The sequence below is a fragment of the Tamandua tetradactyla genome, chromosome 9 (assembly GCF_023851605.1).
Source record: "Tamandua tetradactyla isolate mTamTet1 chromosome 9, mTamTet1.pri, whole genome shotgun sequence".
Lineage (NCBI taxonomy): Eukaryota > Metazoa > Chordata > Mammalia > Pilosa > Myrmecophagidae > Tamandua > Tamandua tetradactyla.
In genome coordinates this window covers 70,769,386-70,784,370 of record NC_135335.1, presented here as the reverse complement: position 1 = coordinate 70,784,370, position 14,985 = coordinate 70,769,386, and the positions used below count along the sequence as shown (strand labels likewise).

General features: G+C 34.6%; 1 protein-coding gene across 2 annotated transcripts in view; it reads left to right on the top strand.

Moving 5' to 3' along the window:
- The window catches only part of CDH12 (cadherin 12), a 368,770-nt gene extending 354,426 nt beyond the window's left edge, over nucleotides 1-14,344 (top strand). For both annotated transcript variants that reach the window (XM_077115124.1, XM_077115123.1), the window contains 3 exons: nucleotides 5,076-5,193; nucleotides 8,597-8,848; nucleotides 13,845-14,344. In XM_077115124.1, coding sequence (XP_076971239.1) covers nucleotides 5,076-5,193; nucleotides 8,597-8,848; nucleotides 13,845-14,344 — 870 coding nt within the window. The remainder of the gene's footprint in view (nucleotides 1-5,075; nucleotides 5,194-8,596; nucleotides 8,849-13,844) is intronic.
- Nucleotides 14,345-14,985: the final 641 nt, after the last annotated feature.

The window sequence follows — 14,985 nt, the reverse complement described above, 5'->3', positions numbered from 1 at the left end:
CATTAAGTATGATTTTATCTGTGGGTTTTTTACATACGGCTTTTATTATGGTGGTGAAGTTTCCTTCTATTCCTATCTCTTGAAATGTTTTCATCAAAAAAAGATGCTGAATTTTGTCAGATTCCTTTTCTGCATCAACTGAAAGGAAAGTGTTGTTTTTCCTCTTTGGTTTTTTGATGTGGTGGGTTACATTAATTGATTTTCTTTTGTGGAACTACCCATGCATATCTGGAATAAAATCCAGTTGGTCTTGGTGTATAATTCTTTAAATGTGCTACCGGATTCAATTTGCAAGTATTTTGTTGAGGATTTTTGCATTTATTATCATTAGAGAGATTGGTTTGTAGTTTTCTTTGCTTGAAGTAGTATGTTTGGCTTTGGTATTAGGGTGATGTTGATTTAATAGAATGAGTTAGGTAGTTTTCCCTTCTTTCCATTTTTTTCTTTTTAATAATTTGAGCAGAACTGGTAATAATTACTTCTTAAATGCTGGTAGAATTCACATGTGCAGCCATCTGGTCTTGGACTTTTCATTGTTGTGAGGTTTTTGATATCTGATTCAATCTCTCCACATGGGATTGGTTTGTTGAAATCTTCTATATCTCCTCAAGACAGTGCAGGTTGTTCATCTGTTTTTAGGAAGTAGTACATTTTGCCTATGTTGTCTAGTTTGTTAGTATGCAGTTGTTTACAGTAACCTCTCACTTTCTGTTTAATTTCTTTGTGGTTAGTAGTAATGTCCCCCCTCCCATTTCTGAATTTATTTACATCCTCTTTCTTTTTTCTTTGTCATCTAGCTAAGTTCCATCAATTTTATTGAGTTTCTCAAAGTACCAACTTTTGGTTTCGTTGATTTCCTCATTTGTTTCAATCTCCTTAATTTCATTTATTTCTGTTCTAATCTTTGTTATTTATTTCCTTCTGTTTGCTTTGAGCTTAGTTTGTTGTCCTTTTTAAGGTTCCTACAGGTCTGCCATTAGGTCCTCAATTGTTGCTCTCTCTGCTTTTCTTTCTTTCTTTCTTTTTTTTGGCATCAGCAGGCTCTGGGAATCTTTCTTCTTTTGTAATATAGTTATTTAGAGTAAAAATTTATCCTTTCATCACTACCTTTGCTGTATCCCATATGATTTGATATTTTGTGTTCTCATTTTCATTTTCTCAGGATATTTACTGATTTCTCTTGTAATTTCTTCCTTAACCCACTGGTTGTTTAGGAAGTGCTGATTAGTCTCAACAGATTTCTGAATTTTCCATTCCTCCACATGTTATTCATTTACAGTTTCATTCCATTATGTTCTGAGAAAATGTTTTGTTTAATTTCAGTTTTCTAAAGTTTAATGAGACCTGCTTTGTGATTCAAAATGTGGTCTATCCTTGAAAATGATACATGGACACTTGTGAAAAAATGTATATCCTGCTGTTGTTGAGGGTGATATTCTGTAAATATCCATTAAATCTATTTAATTATCATGTTATTCAAGATCTCTGTTTCATTATTGAGCCTTTTGATGTTCTATCCATTGATGAGAGTGGTGTATTGAAGTCTCCAAATATTATTGGAGAAATCTTTTCTCCATTCAGTGTGGCCAGCGTTTTCTTCATGTATTTGGGGACATTTTGGCTAGTTTCATAAATATTTATGATTATTATTTATTCTTGATGAATTGTCTCTTTTGTTAATTAATAGTATCCTTCTTTGTCTCTTAATTGTTTTACACTTGAATTTTAATTTGTCTGATATTAGTATAGCTATCATTGCTCTTTTCGGGTTATTGTTTGCATGAAACATCTTTTTAAAACTTTTCACTTTCAACCTATTTTTGTCCTTGGGTCTAAATGAGTCTCTTGTAGACAGCATGTATATGTATCCTATTTTGTGTTTTTTTTTATCCATTTGCTTAGTCTATGTCTTTTAATTGAGACATTTAATCAATTAACATTCAAAGTTATTACTATAAAAGCAGTATTTTTCAACCATTTTGTCCTTTTTATTTAATGTGGTTTCTCATTTTTTTCACTCTTTTTATCCTTTTAATCACCCTTATCAGTAATCTCATTTCTCTATCCTCCTCCAGACCTCTCTCTTGTCTTTTCCTATCAGCCTATAGCATTCTCTTAAGTTGTTCTTATAAAGAATGTCTCTTGTTCATGAAATCTCTCAGCATATGTTTATCTGTAAAGGTCTTAAATGCTCATTTTTGAAGGACAGTTTTTCTGGATATAGAATTCTTAGCTGGCAATTTTTCTCTTTCAGTACCTTACACAAATCATACCACTACTTTCTTGTCTCCATGGTTTCTGCTGCAAAATCTGTACGTGGGCTTATCAAGATGCCCTGGTATGTGATGGATCACTTTTCTCTGGCTGCTTTTGGAATTCTCTTTGCCTTTGGCATTTGATAATTTTATTAGTAAATGTCTTGAAGTAAATATATTTGTATCTATTTTGTTTGGGGTCTGTTGCACTTCTTGAACCTGTAATTTGTTATCTGTCATAAGAGTTGGGCATATTTTTCAAGATTATTTCTTCAATTAATGTTTCTACCTCTTTTCCATTCTTTTCTCTTTCTGGGATACCTATAACACGTATAGTTGTGTGTTTCACATTGTCGTTCAATTCACTGGCACCCTGCTCAAATTTTACCTTTCATTTTGTAAGATTTCAGATGCCTTCTCCTCTGGTTCACTAGATTTTCTGTCTCTTCACTGTTGTATGTCTTTATTGTATTATTCATCTCTCCTCTGTGCCTTTCATCCCCATAAGTTCTGTCATTTTTTTTCAAGTTTCTGAAATCTTCTTTTTGGTCATGCAGTGTTTTCTTTCTTTATATATTCTTCATTTCTTTTGTCACATTTTCCTTCAACTAGTTGAATTTATTTAGAAAGTTCATTTGAGCATCTTTAAGTATTTGCTTCAAATCCTTTGTCCTGTTTGAAGTTTTAATTTGTTTCTTTGCCTAGTTCATATCTACATACTTCCTAGTGTGATTCATTATTCTTTGCTGATGTCAGGGCATCTGATTTTTAGGCATCTTTGAGAGGGAGTCATTTCCTCTCTCTTACTTAAAGTTGTCTTCTTGATTGGCTTTGATCTCTGATGTCCTTTGCCATTTAGTTCAAACTATTCTAGATCTCTAGCATTACTTCTGTTTAGCTGATCAGAATTTTATGATTCTTTCCCACTAAATATGAATTTTTTTTTGAGATTGCCCTTTTTTTATGTAGTTATTTCACCTCAAGGAAATAGCTTCCCCCTCCTTTCAGGGAATATTTATTTGCTAATTTTGTATTTTGCTTATTGCCTCTCTATATATTTTTTTCTTTTTTAATGAAATTTTATTGATATATATCTACACACAAAATAATCCATCCAAAGTATACAATCAATGATGCCTGGCTGAGTTCCCCTTTCTTGCTAGCAGGAGAAAGGATTTCTTTTTCCACCAAACAGTGACTCAAAGTCAGCCTGCTATGCCAGGGACACCAGCCTCCACAGCATGGAAGGATTTTCTTACAGCATCTTCACTGTGATTTATCAGTCTTTCCACCCATTCCTTGTTGGTGTACAATATGCGTCTGGTCTCTGAAGTCCTCCAAACAGTTACTTCAGACTGTAAATGTATTAACTGGCTGCCCTGGAGGATGGACTAAACTCTGCACTCCCTTTGCCACCATCTTAGACTGCTCTTTATACTTTTTGATGTTAAATAATAGTAATTTAGTAAATGATCAGGCTGGTAGTTAAAAGCAAAACAAAACTTGACAACCATAGCTCAGTCCTCAAATAATTTATAGAATTCTTATCATGAAATACGGCAATCTGATGCTACTGTCTATGTGACGGAAAGTAGGAACTGGATCTGGGCCTCATGGTAATTGTTTGACTGAATTGTCACATTCCAAAATCTGGGTTTTTGTGTTGAATGATGAAGACCCTCACTCATGAAAAGGTCTTGTGTATTTGCATGACTTCATACTAACACAAGAAACTGAATGTAACACTAGAGGACCAGTTTATTAAAATATGAATTACTAATAGTACCTGGACACTGAAATCTAAGTAATCGATACATTTCTTTTTGGAGCAGCTATATGGCTAAGTAGATTAGAATTATTTTAATATGGAATAAGGAAAAAAGAAGCAGTAAATGAATCATATGTTTAAGGGCATCAATATTGGATAACCTAATATGCACTTTACACAATGGGACCAGAATATAGAAATCCCACGCCCCTTTTTGGAAAATTCAAAATTAATCTTAGAGCCTGATTGCCTGGTCAGAACACTGCCCTCACCCACTCCCACTTTTTGAAATTCTGACTGATGTAAAACTCTTGGATATATTCATAAATAAAAGCCTCAGAGCAATTCTTCATGTAGTGAATTCTCAGTTTCACAGTTGAATCTCAGAAGTTATTCTGAAACTCCAAATTCTTAAAGGCATCTTATTGAAGTAACAGAATTTTAACTATAAGCTATTCCTGCTATGGGAGCAACTTAGAAAAACTTCCTGAACAGAGTGGATAGTGTTTTCACTTCTAAAAATTCTATGACAATGTAATTTTTGTTCTTAATCAGTGGGGAACACAAACATTACAACAAGATGCACATCCCTTGTTTCTCTCTTTATTATCATTTTATTTATTCATGAAAGTAAAACATTCTTACAAACATTAAACTACTAAAATTTTGCTATTGCAAAGGATTTTGAATAATCAGAGATTTTTTTCAGTTTGCATTTTCTTATTTAGTCAAAGCCAACCTTTATCTCATCTGATTTAAAATGCAAATACATTTTAATTTCATTTTCTTATTAATAGACTTTTCAATGTTGTTAAGCTTTACAATTAGGCAGATGTTGATTTGGAATTAGAGCACAGTCTGTAACTGTAACTGGCATTATTACCTATAAATGTTTAGAGATTTATTCATAAATGATTAGATCAGTGGCATGAATCCTAAGCACGTCTTTACTGTCACCTGCATATGATACTAAGTCAGAGTATTACTCTACCTTTTAAAGTTCACTTTGAAACCCATGACTGATTTTAACTTTAATCTCAACTTTGTTTCAGATAATTCAGATAGTCAGTGCTGCAGACCGAGATCTTTCACCTGCTGGGCAACAATTCTCCTTTAGATTATCACCTGAAGCTTCCATCAAACCAAATTTTACAGTCCGTGACTTCAGAAGTAAGTTTAAATACATAAAAATGTACCTCATATCATATAAAATTCAATGCTTATTTGAGAGCACTCAAATTCATACACTATGGAAATTATGCCAGAGAATTGCAAAATTCTATAGTAGCATTAATGTAAATATTTAATCTATATAAACTATCTAATGATGCAAGGTGCTTCTATGTATAATGTGAAAGTCCCCAATTGGGTAAAGCAAACAATAAGCTATCTGGGAAATTGCATACTTTGTCTGTTTTAAATATATCCTTTTGTTGCCCATGCACATTATTTTTACATTAAAATAGGTAACTTTTTAGTAACTTTTTTATTGAAATACCACAGGGCACACAGCACAGGTTAAAAAATAGGCAGTATCATTAAGATTATATAGGTTTGTATTCCATCATCATCATCACTTTGTAAATTGCAAGCTCTTAGATATAGACAATTGTACTAAAATTGCCAACCTATTTTAGTTTATTTACAAAGATTATGTATACAAAGCTTTAATAATGACTAAATCAAATTACTTTGAGTCAATTTTAGCCACTGACTCTTCCTTCCATCACATCAATACTTCACTTCTACTACCACTTACACCATGACCACAACCACTACTGCTCTACTAATATTAATCTGCTACTATGACAACCACAAGAAAACATGAAGGATACTGGATTAGCAATATTAAGACCTAGTACTGGTCAGTCACTCTGACTTTATTAGCTTCTATGACATTGAGTATTCTTTTTCTTCTGTTTCCGTATTCTATAAACTAATTAAAAATACCAGAGTTTATCATAATGGGTAGTCATGAGTAAAAATTAGTATACATATGCGTATACATTTGAAGTGCATATTTATTTATCCACAAATTTAGTAAAAAGCTTGATTCCATGCTTATAGAACAAATAAAACAATTGTGACAATGATATTTCATTGATGTCATAGGATGTTTTTGAAATATAAGTTTGCTGCAAATAATTAGGAAAGGAAAATTATGGTTCCCAAATTTTGTCACTGAAGAAACTCAGCATTATTTGCTGTGTTTCTGAGGCATAGTGTGAAGTAAGGCTATATATGAAGCAGGGTACTAATTATGAAGGATCTGATAAATACAGTGACCACACAGCTTACCATCAAAACTGGAACAAAACTGGGACTGGGAAATATTAATAATTTTAAGTCAGAGCAGCACAGAGAAAATACAGCTGACTAAGACAAACCACACCATATATTCACCTTATCAATAAGCTAATTAAAGAATACTATAATTTAAGACTAACAACTAGCAATGTCTTTGAAAGATTTGAGCAAGATTATGACATATTCAAGTGTGCATTTTAGGAGGACTGATTTATGCAGAGTGGAAAAGGCATTCGAAGGAGATAAGACTAATTCTTATCTATTGGAATAATTGAGTGAGTCAGATTACTTTAGTGGCTATGAAGATGGAGACAAGTAGATGGATATAAGAGTTGATAAGGATTAATTCTAGAAACTGTAAGTTTGATAGGGGGAATATCAGAGAGAAGCGGACATATCAGACTTCCAGATCACTATCTTGGGCAAGTAAGGAGAGAGTCACACCATTCACTAATCCTAAATATTAATAATTTTCCAATATATCATTGCTCTAGAAACTATATCAGGTTAATCATGTCAATAAGCACCAAATCATCCTGTCTTATAGGGTAGTATTTTCTCACAATCTGAAACTCACTTCCACTAATCTGACATTTGCTTTTTCCCTCTTAATTTAAGTTTGTAAGAGTGAGTTTTTTTCTTTAATTTAAACAGAAAGAGGCCAATTTAAGGTCACAAACAAGGTTTGATATGTATTTTTCTCAATGCTGTGGAGGTATAATTAGTTTTATATGTCCACTTACCAATAAGTAATAATAGAATGAAAACCATAATTCACTAGGCAGCCTTTTGATATCAACTGAATTCAAGAATAACAAATCCCTCCTCCCCCAAAATGCCAAGTGTAGGCTTAGCAGCTTCTTCTCACTTTCCATTTCTATTAATCATTTTCACCCAGGTTTTGAACTGTAATCATTGATGGTTCCTTTTTCCCAGGCCAAGAATGCAACTGTCATTGCTGAAGATTTCAATGTAACTTTAAGATGTCCCCATTTTTCCATTCCTACTATTACCACAAGTGTCTGACATTATCTCTTACTGGGAATATTGTAATAGACACAGCTTGCATCTTGGTTGTTTGCTGCTCTATGTAATAAGCACAAATTAATCTCCCCATAACATACACCAATCATATCACATAGTTTTCCTATCTTTGAGTTTCATATTGCAGTGAGGATAAAGAAGTTGCCAAATTTTTAATTTTTGAAATTGGTGTGTACATAAAGCAGAATTGATTATTATTGAAATAATGACATTTTTCTGTAGAATTGTTTACCATGAATGGTACATTTTTCTAAAATCATTTTATCCAATTCTCAAGTGACTATGCTCATACATTTCTAAAAGTACCAAAGCACTTCTAAGAATTATTTTAACAGACACATTCAAAAACAAAATATTACTTTGAAAAAAACAAAATGTCTGTTTATATGTGTAGAAATAAAGGAAGTGAAGAAAAAATGCATGCAAAATAACTTTTACTACAAATATTAATTACGTTTGCATAACTTAAAGATGTTTGATTTCTTTGGGTAATTCCAAGTAAATATTGCTGTGTTAATTTATTAGAATTAATTTAAATAATTTTTAATTATATTAAAATGGTGATTGTTACAATTTATGATGTTTAAAATTCTTAATGTATCATGTTTTTACCACATTTTATTTACCTTTCGATTCTATGTTTCTTAATCTAACTGATATACAAAATACAAAAGTGAAGGTATATCTATCTATTAATTTATCAATCTATCATCTGTCTATTTATAGAATGTGTAGATTCGGAAAAAATATCAAGCTTTAATCTGCAAAAATCAGTCAATGTTTATTGTACTGTAAGGGACAGTTTCTTAGATAAGAAATTTGTCACATTTATACTTTTAAATCTTTTCTCTTATCTCATGTAAGCAAGCATCCACAAAAAAATATGTTTTTTTCAATGAGATTTGGATGTTAGGAAAATAAATGGTCAATACAGCAGATTTCATGCTTTGCAAATGCAGAAAATCTTTAATTCTTTCTATGTTCTTTCTGAACAGAAAATTTAATTCTTACACCAGACAATATTAATGTTTCATCTTCCCCTAAAGACTGTTTTGATTATGTTTGATGACATTTTGGCATTTTTCATAATGTTAAAGGAAAGAATTAAAATATAATACATTTTACTGTTTCAAGAAAGCTTCCTAGTGTTCAACAGATACCAACTTTAAGATTTGAAGTGAAGCTCCAGTAATCCTCTTATCATAAATGTCATGTTTTCTAGACAATACAGCTGGAATTGAAACCCGAAGAAATGGATACAGCCGCAGGCAGCAAGAACTGTATTTCCTCCCTGTTGTAATAGAAGACAGCAGTTATCCTGTACAAAGCAGCACCAATACAATGACAATTCGAGTTTGTAGATGTGACTCTGATGGTACCATCTTATCTTGCAATGTGGAAGCAATTTTTCTACCTGTAGGACTCAGCACTGGGGCTTTGATTGCAATCTTACTGTGCATTGTGATTCTCTTAGGTTGGTTTCGATCTCTCCCTCCTTCTCAACTCTGTCTGTCTCTCCCCTTAACTTAACATATAAATCAGTGTTTTTTCATTGAGTTGACACCTCTTAATAGTCTACTTATAGTAAATTAAATTTTTATTGAAGTTTACTTTGTATTTCCTACCTCAGGGATATATAGGGATGAGTAGATAACATCATTACAAAAATAGAAAAATATGCTCAAGCCCTAGGGGATTTTTAAGTAATAGTTTGTGGTCCTTGTTACAATTAAATTCTCTGTAACAAATGTCCATTTTACAGCAACGTCTTCTAAATTCATTCTAAATCCTGGTATTTACTGCTGTATAATAAGAGATTACATTTATTTATGCCAGAAGGGCAACAGTTCTCAAATCCCAGTTCAATAAAAAAAGGAAGAAAGGAAAAAGGAGAGGAAAGAAATAGGGAGAAAGTAAAGGGACACCCAGATTTGTATTTTTTTTTTCCTGTTCAAACTGCCTGTCAGGAATAGATTCTTCTACTTAGCTTACATCTCCTCAATCAAGTTTCTAGCCATTAGAACAGAACAAAAAAGATTAAAGTATGTGGAAGCACTGAGAAGAAAAAGGATGGAAGATATGTATTCTGTAACATCTCTGTGCAAATAGATATAAACTTACTAAGGGGTTTTCTTCTTCAATCAACTCCGTTCAACTGACTCTATTTCACTTATTAATTCACTATCTGATTCACAAAAGTCAAGATAGATTTTCTACCTTGTCTTTCATTTCTGCATATTCAAATTGCCAGTAATATGTGATTGGAAACACTGTATACCCAGATTATATATACAGGTTTATTTAAGCAAAATTGCTTCCAAAGAATGTATATACCCAACTTTATCTTTACAATGTTGAACAAAATTTATAAAAAAAAATGCTAAGTAAAATATGAAGTAAGACATTATACAATAGTTGGCAGGAAAACATTCTCTGAATCAGAAGCCCATATTGGTTTTGAGGGTAGGAAGTGCTAGTCCAATTTGCATGGAGTAGATATCATTAATTCCATACAAGTAACTCAGGTATTTCAGTTTGCTAAAGTTGTCAGAATGCAGTGTGCCAGAAATGGGCTAGCTATTGCAATGGGGATTTATTAGTTTACAAATTTAAAGTTCTTAGGCTATGACAATGTTCAAATTAAGGCATTAAGAGGGAGATACCTTCTCTGAGGAAAAGCTCCTGACATCCAAGTTTCCTCTCACATGGGAAAGCACATGGCTGGTATCTGCTCTCCCAGTTTCCCTTATCTTACTCTCCCAGGTTCCCTTATCTTATTCTTTCAGTTTCTGTGAGCCTTTGCTTCCTTCTCCTGGGTGGTTTACCTGAAGCAACCTCTCCCTCTGTGTTTATGCCTTTTAATCTCTCATAAGGGTCTCTAATGAAGGATTAAGACCAACCTTAATTTGGTTGGGTCACAACTCAATTGAAACAACCTGTCCAAGATGTCCCATCCACAATAATTCTGCAACCATAAGAATAGATTAAAAGAACATGGCCTATTCTGGGGTACACAACAGCTTCATACTCTACCCTTTGGACCACAAAATATCAAATTCTTTCTGTATGCAAAATACATTCACTATATCACAATACCACAAAAACCTTAAATAATTTCAGTAACAATAGTAAATATAAAGTTTCATCAATGTCAGTTATAGGGATGGTCTGTTCTAAGGCTAAATTCTCCTCTGGCTATGAACCTGAGAAATGTACAAGTTATTTGCTTCCAATATACAAAGCAGGGACAGCCATACAATAAATGTTTCCACTTCCATAGGGAGAAATTGGAAGAAAAACAGGGGTTACAGATGCCAAATAGTTCTGCAAAACTGCAGGTCATACTTCATTAGACTTTAAGGTCTGAAAGTCATCTATAGAAAGATGTTTTATCCTCGTGGCTTGAGGAAGCAGCAGCTCTACATTTTCCAAGTCCTTGTACAGAAGCCATACTTTCTTCAAGAACTGGGACAAGGGTTTTAATATCTCCAAGCATTGGGGAGACCACCATGTTCTCATCCCCAGCCTCTTCGAGCATCTGGGCAGCCAGATTCTCTGCCATCTCTAGAGCTCATAGAACAATGGGGTGGTGGCTAGTGTCTCTCCAATCTCCAAGGAATAAGTTCTACCCTCTTTGAGGCCTGGGGCAGCAGCTTTTTCCTGAATAACAGGTTGGTCAAGCTCCCCTCAATTCTCCAGGCTAATGAGAGCACCAGGGTATTAACCGTCTTCTTGAACAATAGGGATGATGGCCCACTCTCTGCAAACTCTGTGACAAACTCATTCTTTCCATGTGCTCAGGTGGGTCTTCTCTCCTGGCCTATGATTTTTTCACTCCAGACCTTAGCTTCCAAGGTTCTGCTTCTGAAGTCATTTTTCCCTCAATCTATCCCTTTTCTGCCCCTTTCAGTCTAGGCTGGTGATTGTTCTGTTCATACAGATCTTACAAAAAAAAGTTGGTTTTGCATGCAGCACACAGGGGACCCAATCATCTGACAATAGGACTTTACACAAATCTTTTCTGGATAACTCCATTTCCAATCCCGGCTTTTTCTGAAATTGCTGGCTGATCCCATGTTTGGTTAAACCCTCACATGGAGCACTATCCTCTGGGGACTTACTTTCTTTTTCCCTGAGTTCAGTTCTCAGCTTATCCCTTCCTTCTCACATAATACTGTGAGCTGCAAGGAGAACTCCTGCTGCACCTTCCAGATTTAATTTGGATATTTCCTCCACTAGATATCTAAGCACATTGTTTTCAAATTCTCCCTTCCATCCTGTACCAAGAATCAACTTTTTCAAATTATCTGCCACTTTAAAACAAAGACCACTTTCCCTCTAGTTTTCAATAGCACATTCATCGTTTCTTTCTAAGCCCTCATGGAAAGTATCCATATTTCTACTAGTAGTCTCTTTAAAGCACTCTAGGCCTTTCCTATCAGGTCTCTCACAGTTCTTCTAGAATCTTCCTGTTACCTATTTATAAAGCCATTTCAACATTATCAGTATTCATAAATCTTAGCACCCCACTTCTTTGATCCCAAAATATGTTTTTATTTGCTAAAGATCCCAGAATGCAATATATTAGAAATGGGATGGTTTTGCAATGAGGATTTATTAGTTTACAAATTTACAGTTCTTAGGCCATCACAATGTCCAAATTAAGAAATCAAGAAGAAGATACCTTCTGTGAAGGAAGGCTATCAGCATCATGGGTTCCTCTGCTACATGGGAAGACACACAACGGGTGTCTTCTGGTCGTTCTCTCCCTGGTTCTGCTGTCTTTAGGTTCTAACTCTTTCAGCTTCTATGGGTTCCTGCTTGCTTCTCCACAGCTGTTTCTCTCTAAGATCCCTCTCTCTGTGTGTCTCTGCCTTTTATCCTCTCAGAAAGGGCTCTAGTAAAAGTATTAAGACCCACGTTGAATTGGATGGGTCACATCACAGTTGAAACAACCTGTCTAAAAGGTCCCACTCACAGTAGGTCTGCATGAACAAAAATGGATTAAAAGAACATTGCATTTTCTGGGGTGCATAACAGCTCTAAATTACTACAGGTAAATATATTAATTCCAGAGAAGTCGCTTACATGTGCAGAACGAGAGCATTCTTTATACTTCTATATTTTATAATAAAATATTTCTGGCAAAATCAAAGTAATGCTGCCACCTCTGATCAATTTTGCATTAAATTTCATATCAATTCATTTCCTCTCTTTTTCTCCTCTCTTCTCTAAGAGTGATCTGAGCCCCAGGGCATTTCCCTGTCAACCTCTCATGGTTTGGCATCTTCTGGATTCTTGCATCTGACCTCTGTGGCTTCTTTGCAGCATAGCAAGTGATCTGCTGAGAGCACCGTTCTCATACAGTGAGATCTGCTGCACATTTACCCAAATCCTTTCTAAGTGTCCACAGGGTGCCTGCCCTGTTCTAGGCATTGAACATTTGCTGGCAGTATGGCACTTAATATTGACATCCATTGTCCTGCCAGGACGTCTGCTTAAAAATTCCCCTATCCATTGACATCCTTAACCAACACCAAACTCCTTCACATCTTAGCCATTTTTATACTGTTCCTGAGGTGAAGGGTGAGGAATTTGGACATACTTGGGACTATCTATTGCAATCTCTATGGAGGAGGGGGAAGTAGGACAAGAAAACAGAACAGTGACTTCATTATTTCTATTCGTGCCTGTCCACCCTTAGAAGAAATGCAGATCATTGATTTAATAGATAGAAGGTTGTGATGCAATTAGGATCAATGAGAGATTTCTGTAATAAAATCCTATAAAAATTAAGTAGTTTAAAATATTCTCCAGCCACATGAATGCTGGGCAAGTTGGTTTGGAAAATATCTCATAATGGCAGGGTGTGGTATTGAACATAATTACTGGACTTAATTCGCATGCTTTGTGTAGCTGAGGCTTTTACCTTCTTTCTCTCTTTCTCCCTTTCTTTCTTTATCACTTACAAAATGAAAAATAATTGTCAAAGTGAAGTTCTGGTTTTAATTGGAATGACAAAGTAATGTTACAACTGGGAAAAATAGTTATGGATGAAAATTATGTGTTATTTTTAGACTACAACATACAATTTTTGTCATATCAACTGTATATTGTTTTCTGTATATTTAAAATATGTTTTCACCTTTAAATGCAAAATTTTACCTGGTACTAAAATGTTTTAAATATTTTATATTTATGGGTTTAAATATAATGCATTATGCATTTGAATATAAGGATAGGTTTGTTTTGTTGGTAATTTTGCTCTGGTTTATTACTATTTACAATTTCAAAATTAGATTGACAAGGAAAAATGTAAACACATGCAAGTTTTAGTGAATATAGTCTTTTTACACTGAAAATAGCAGGACATAATGAAAGACACTCAGTCCTGATTTTGCCTTTTTGCAGAGGTATGTGCTGGCCTATCTCCGTCCTCCTTCTCAATTGTAATTTTTGTCTTGTTCCAGCCATCGTGGTGCTGTATGTAGCTCTGCGAAGGCAGAGGAAGAAAGACACCCTGATGACCTCTAAAGAAGACATCAGAGACAATGTCATCCATTATGATGATGAAGGGGGTGGGGAAGAAGACACCCAGGCCTTTGACATTGGTGCTCTGAGAAACCCAAAAGTGATCGAGGAGAACAAAATTCGCAGGGATATAAAACCCGACTCTCTCTGTTTACCTCGTCAGAGACCACCGATGGAAGATAACACAGACATCAGGGATTTCATTAATCAAAGGCTACAGGAAAATGATTTGGACCCCACTGCCCCACCCTATGATTCATTGGCCACCTATGCCTATGAAGGAAATGGCTCTGTAGCGGAATCTCTCAGCTCTATAGGCTCTGTCACCACTGAAGCAGACCAGGACTATGACTATCTCACAGACTGGGGACCCCGCTTTAAAGTCTTGGCAGATATGTTCGGCGAGGAAGAGAATTATAACCCTGACAAAGTCACTTAGGGGAGAAGCAAAGACTAAAACCCAACAAGAGGAAAATTTTTAAAAAAGAAATACAAATAGAAATCACACACACACACACACACACACACTCACCAAACACAGGCTTCACCATACAAGATTCCTTTGATTATCTGCTTTCTAGCAAAATATTATATTTATCATATTGTCAATTTTAGTTTATTCTGCCAACACGAGAAAAATCCTATAATATACACTTGCTTTGTTTTGTTTTGTCATTTTGGAAACACACTGAGACAAGCTCAGGCCTATTAAACAGAATTTACTGACGTGACATCCTAGAACGAAGATAGCTACCTGGCATCACGGTGGAAGAGTGTTAGATTTTTCTTAATTCCACTAAAGTGCCTATTGAAACTCTTCTCATTTAAAGTGGTGTACTGTACACTCTGCTGTGATGGGATTGCAGGATTCAGAGATAAAGAGGACATAAAACAAAGACATCGTCTTTATGTCAAGGAGCAATGGCATCATGCTGAGTCTTCTAATTCCTTTGAGGAAAAAAGAATACTTTCTGAACTCCATCTTCTTATAATTCAAAGTTCTTCTTCTTTTTTTTTTTTTTCTTTTTTCAAGTGTATGCCAAAACATAGTTATGTAAGCCCTGAGATTTGAAAGAAATG